This window comes from Pipistrellus hanaki (genome assembly GCF_964339955.1).
Source record: "Pipistrellus hanaki genome assembly, chromosome: 5".
In the NCBI taxonomy this organism is placed as follows: domain Eukaryota; kingdom Metazoa; phylum Chordata; class Mammalia; order Chiroptera; family Vespertilionidae; genus Pipistrellus; species Pipistrellus hanaki.
The window spans coordinates 8,133,966-8,140,153 of record NC_140507.1 but is presented as its reverse complement, the minus strand read 5'-3'; the positions used below and the strand labels follow the sequence as shown (position 1 = coordinate 8,140,153).

General features: G+C 42.0%; 1 protein-coding gene across 2 annotated transcripts in view; it reads left to right on the top strand.

Annotated features, from left to right (window-relative positions):
- Nucleotides 1–379: 379 nt before the first annotated feature.
- TENM2 (teneurin transmembrane protein 2) overlaps nucleotides 380–6,188 on the top strand; it is a gene marked incomplete at its 5' end in the record, with an annotated part of 1,050,472 nt that continues 1,044,663 nt past the window's right edge. For both annotated transcript variants that reach the window (XM_084884006.1, XM_084884004.1), the window contains one exon: nucleotides 380–476. In XM_084884006.1, the coding sequence (XP_084740132.1) occupies nucleotides 475–476 (2 nt within the window). The remainder of the gene's footprint in view (nucleotides 477–6,188) is intronic.

The window sequence follows — 6,188 nt, the reverse complement described above, 5'->3', positions numbered from 1 at the left end:
TAATCTGATAAACTCACTTGTTTATAAGAGAACAGTTGGATCAAATTGTGTCTCTGCCAGATAAAATTTCTAGTTACCTGCTCAGTGTTGCAGGCTCAATCCCCAGCCCTGGTAGAGGAGCATGCGGAAGGCAACCAATCAGTGTGACTCTCTCACATTATTGTTTCTCTCCTTGTGTCTGGCCCCTACCCCCGCTTCCACTCTTTCTAAAAATCAATGAAAAAAATATCCTCGAGTGAGGATTAACAATAAATAAATAAATAAACTTATCTGCTCAGATGGCTAAATTTTTTTACTAATATTTGTGAAAAAGGCTTTTAAAGTTTTTCATTCATGGGGTTTCCAAATAGCTCCCCCCACCCTTTTTTTTTCCTGATAAGAATTATCCCCCTAAAATTTGCGTTTCAGGCAACTGCTCTGGATTCCTAGAGAAGACCAGTTAGAACATTTAAATCTCAAAAGCACAGAGAAAGAATGTAAGTTTTTTCAAGAAGGGATCTTGTTTCCTAAATCCAGATTCTTTACAATATCTGCAAGGCTTTTGAGGTGAATAAAAGGGTTTGGGGGTCAGTACAAAAGCCAGGTAGCTATGCATTGCTTCTATAGCCCTAGATTCCATTCTCAGGCAAAGAGTTGTAAGACAAGTACAGGTGAGCTTAATTTCTCAGGGAATCCGATTGTGACCTGAATCTGAACAATACTCAGGAGCTGGCCCAGCCATCCAGCTACATTCTCCTCAGTTTGCTTCTGTATGTTGAGGAGATCTTCAGCTAAGATGGAAGCCCCCAGATTCCTATAGTCCAGATTTAGAGCTGCGTTTCTTAGGAATGTTTAGTAAATCCTTCCACAGTGCCTTCATATTCTGCTTCTTTGCCCCTTGGCTCATTGTATCATTTTAGCTCTGAGGAAAAGGCCTACAAAACAGATTCTATCAGTTTCTGAATATCAGCTTCTAATTTGGCGAATTTGTACCATAGAGTTACTTAAACAGCAACAAACTGAAAGGAAGAGAGAGAGAGAGAGAGAGAGAGAGAGAGAGAGAGAGAGAGAGAGAGAGAGAGAGAGAGAGAGAGAGAAAGAAGCAACCTTTCGAATCCTTTTTTCAGGTTTCAGCCAGGACAAACAGGAAATACTACTGGCAGTATTGAACAACCCCATGGACACCAGGGTGCAAAAAATACTACCTTTCCAAGACTCAGGGCCACTCCCAAAGACAAAAAGACTCAGACAGTTCCCCTGAGAGCTAGCCACTCTCAGTAGGACTCCCCACGTTTCTGACTGGTTATATTTTGGGGACCCCCAACCTGATGGTTATCAAACCACCTTATCAGGATAAAAAAAAATGAGATAAGCATTGGGTAAATAGCCATCCCTGAGAGAGAAAGGGTTGAAACTCAGTGTTTTCTGCCTACCAATCTGAATTTGGAAAAGAAAGGACAACTTGAAATTTCACCTCTGTCTCTGGAAGCACTGACTTTAGTAAGAATTCTCACCCTTTGCCAGCTTCTGCCAGTTTTCCCAGGACCCCCTCTGCAGGCTCTGAAGTAGATAGGGTGTCCCAATGGGTTTCATCCTGCTTACCAGAAACCAGAGGAGGAACACAATTTCCCATGTACCTTGTATAGTGAGATCCTGGCTGAAGGCGCATGGTGAATGGATAGGCTAATCTGTGGTCTGAAAACTGCAGCTGGAGAGCCACATGCAGCTCTTTGGCCCCTTGGGTGTGGCTCTTCCACAAAATACCATGGACTGAGCAAGTCTGTTCTGAAGAACTGGCTTTAGAAGAATTTTAAGTTTAAAATTTTTGGCTCTCAAAAGAAATTTAAATCATTGTACTGTTGATCTTTTGCTCTGTTGGCTAGTGAGTTTGCCGACCACTCAGCAAACCTAAGGTGGTTTAAACTTCTCTACTCTGCCTGCTGTAACAAGATTACCTTTGGTGCCCTGGCCTCATGATTCAGTTGGTTGGAGTTTCACCTTATATATCAAAAGGTTGAGGGTTCTATTCCTTCCTGGTCAGAGCACATACCCAGGTTGTGGGTTTGATTCCTAGTCAGGACATGTACTTAGGTTGAAAGTTTCATCCCTAAGAGTGTGTGGGAGGTAACTGATTAATGTTTCTCTCTCACATTGATCTTTCTTTCTCTCCCTTTTTCTCTCTCTCTAAAATTCAATGAACCCTAGCTGGTTTTGCTCAGTGGGTAGAGCATTGCCTTGCAGGCCAAAGGGTCCAGGGTTCCATTTCAGACAAGGGCACGTACCTCTGTTGCAGGCTTCTCCATGGCCTGGACCTTGGTCTGGGTGCATGGAGGAGGTAACGAATTGATGTATTTCTCTCACATCAGTATTTGTCTCTGTCTTTCCCTGTCTCTTTCACTCTCTCTAAAAATCAATGGAAAGATATCCTCAGATGAGGATTTAAAAAATAAAATAAAATTCAATGTTAAAAAGAAATGAATCCTTAGGTGAGGATTTAAAAACGAAGATTATCTTTGGTAAGGTGCGTATGCTTGATCATCCTTAAAACAAAATTGTATTCACCTGAGGCAGTGGTCGGCCGACTCATTAGTCCACAGAGCCAAATATCAACAGGACAATGATTGAAATATCCTTTGAGAGCTAAATTTTTTAAACTCAAACTTCTTCTAACGCCACTTCTTCAACATAGACTCGCCCAGGCTGTGGTATTTTGGGGAAGAGTCACACTCAAGGAGCCAAAGAGCTGCATGTGAGCCAGAGAGCCGCAGTTTGCCAACCACTGACCTGAGGCCTCACCCACAACCAACCAATCTAATCCTGGACCCACTCTGGTTAATGAATTGGACCCACCTGAAACCTGGTCCAGGCCCAGTTTCTAAGTAGGACCTAGTTGAGCTCTGGGCCTGTCCAGATAGAAGTGGGGCCCAGGTGAACTACAAGCCCTTCGGAGTCAGTGGGAGGGAGAAGTGCCGGTTGAAGCCTGAAGGCTGGTTCAGGATGAACAGGCGCTGAGCCAGGCACCAGGACCTGCAAGGACCTTCCCTGTGACCTCCGGGGGAGAACACAGTGAGCTCAGGGGCTCAGCAGGTACCTGTGTCCCGTTGCTCGGTGCTCCTGAGGGTTGTTGGGATTCGCTTCTGTTTCCTCTTCTGACATCAGAACTGTTCAATGATTAACGGGGGCAGACTCAACATTTCAAGACTTCATTTGAGCACAAATCTGAAAGGGGTCAGGGGTGCTCCACCAAGGAGCTCGGGGAGGGGTTGTTAGGAGAAAAGGCAAACTCAGGACGTGATTGAGGAGCTAAGCTTCCAGCCCCCTCGGCTGTGTGCGGCCCCTTGTCCTTGGTGCCTGGAGTTGGTATAGGCTTAGAATTGGGCATTTTTATAGGCTTAGAACTGGGTTTGCTTAGGTAAGCTGCCACAGCCTGGCAGCTACGTGAATCTAACAGCCTCCCTCACAATGGTTCTTTTCCAACAATGCAGGCTTTCATCGGGCAGTCATTTTTATAAGTTGAGCAGATGGTAGAGTGGCTAGAGTGCTGGTATTCTAAGTTGAGGTTTAAGCAACATGTTTTTAAAAGGCCATAAAGTATAAGTTACCAGCATTGGCTTTCTAGGCAAATTGTCAAAGATTTGTTTTCTTTTTAAATATTGTCCCCCAACTTGATGGTAAATGCATGGTGTGAAGGGTCGCCAATCACTGTCTATGGAGTGAATAGTGCTTAGGAGCTTACAAAGCTTGTCACTTTTGAACCTAATATTACACACATATTGTTTTATGCTAAGAATCATAATTGAACAGAAAAATGTATCTGGAAGGTATGTTACCTTATGAACCACTTAAAATAAGGACAGTTTGAAAACAACAAAGTGTCTACCAGCAAGAGTTTGATTAAATAATGACATCCACATGTGAAGAAGTACTATGTATCTTCTTAAAGCTGTGGTTGGCAAACTATGGCTCACAAACCACATGTGGCTTTTTGGCCCCTTGAGTGTGGCTCTTCCACAAAATACCATGGCCTGGGCAAGTCTATTTTGAAGAAATGGTGTTAGAAGAAGTTTAAGTTTAAAAAATTTGGCTCTCCAAAGAAATTTCAATCATTGTCCTGTGATATTTGGCTCTGTTGGCTAATGAGTTTGCTGACCACTGTCTTAAAACAAGATACTGTTTTTAAGGATGTATATGCAGCCTGATCCTAGTATATTTAGTTGTATTTAAAATGTGATAAATGAAACTAAGAAAAAGGAGGAAATACCAGGATATGCTGATAGTGTTTATGGAAATTTGTATTTTCTTATTTATTTTTGTGTGCATTTTTCTAACCTTACCACAATTTTATATAACCTTTAAAATTAGAAATAAGTAAAGGAGGAGATAAGTACTCAGGTATTAAAAGGTGACATTCTTTTGGCCAAATGGAGCCATCTCTTTAGCAAAGATGTGAATGTCTTATTTTTATGAGCATTTAATGTCCTCTGCAGAAGGTGGTGCTATTCCTGTAAAGTACTGTGGAGAAACTACATGAGGAGGGAAAAAATAGTCTCAGAAAACAAAAGATGCTCTATTCTCCTCCCTATCCCTTAGATCGAATTCACCTTCTTACGAACAGCCGCCATAACCTTTCTCGTTTTGTATAATTATTAATTTAAAAGATCAATTCACGGCATGTTCTTTGTGGGCCCTGTGGGAGGCTGTAGCATGTTAAATCCTATGTGGTAGAAAGAAGTTTATCTTTTCCTGCTTTCTAAAAGGTTCAATTATGTTCGAAGAACAAGTCGGATCTTTAAAAATATGAACTAAGTGATATGAAATTCAGAGGAAAGAGTTATCATCGCAGTTATCATTGTGGGCAGAACGCATGAGGGAAAGCATCAGAGAGCGGGTGGCACAGAATGGCCGTGAATAATGGCTGGGGATTTGATAAGCACACTGCAGCATAATAACACGACTGCCTATTGAGGGCCTATTACATACCAACTACTGTGCTATCATTTCACTGCTGCCACTTCAAAACATTTGCCACAGTGTTATCCACGAATTGATATCATCTCATTTTATAGATGAAGAAAGTGAGACTTGAAACAGCCTTCCCAAGGTTAAATAGCTAATGAACGATGGCAGAGGGATTCAGATTCCATTTCTCCCTTCTCCTCCATCTCTTTCTCCCCAACTTCCTCTGCCTCCTCCTCCTCTTCTTCCACTGCTGCCTCCTCCTCTTCCTTCTCCTTCTTACCGAGTCCTTATGCCAGGTGTGTAATGTTATTTAATTGTCACCTCTCCAATGTTCGGTTTCTCCTGCAAATTGGTGTGAGAGTGGCTTGCCCAGCATTACAAAGTAAATGACAAAGCTGGAACAAGGTCTGTGTGACTTAGAGCCGAGGTGTGATTAGTGACTGCTTTTAAACTTGATAGCTCTTTGAGCTTGAACACATTATTCAACCTTTTAGGGCTACAAGTCTCCACCTATCAAAGTGCTTTGTTCCTAGGCTTGTTAGGAAGTGTGCTGAAAACAGGGCTGGGCATATAGGAAAACTCTATTATTGGCTTTGTTTTAATGATGAGTGTTACTGTTATCATCAGCAGTAATAACAGCACCATTCCTCTTATTGTTATAACTATAGCATTGTTATCCCCCCAAAAAGCAAAATGAATATCAGCAGAGTGGGGAGGACCTTCAGCGAGTAATAGAACAGGGAATCAGGGAAACAGAGCAGGGAGGAAATTATCTTCCTTTCAGGTCTCTTTGATGCACGCGTCACTTCAGGAAGAGTGTCTCCATTTGATTTCCTGTGACTCTAGCAATTCTCAACCTTGATCATTTCTCTCTGTTCACAGAGAAAAGACAGCATGCTTGGACTCAGAGCTTTCACTGGCCACTACTGTCTAGTTTAAAATTAGAAAACGTCTTAAAAATGAGATTTAATAACTACTTTCTAGTCACAGCAAATGATACTTTGAAAATATGGGTCTTTTATAATTAACTTCTAAAATGGTATGTTTAAGAAATATACATTTGTCAAAATAAGTAAAAATATTAAGAAATAAGGCTGATGGTATGAGACAGTGGCCACTGGAAGGCAGTGTTGGAAATACTATTGGGCCTTAACTGGTTTGGCTCAGTGGACAGAGTGTCCACCTGTGGACGGAAGGATCCTGGGTTCCATTTTGGTCAAGGACACATACTTCAGGTGAAGGCTCCTCCC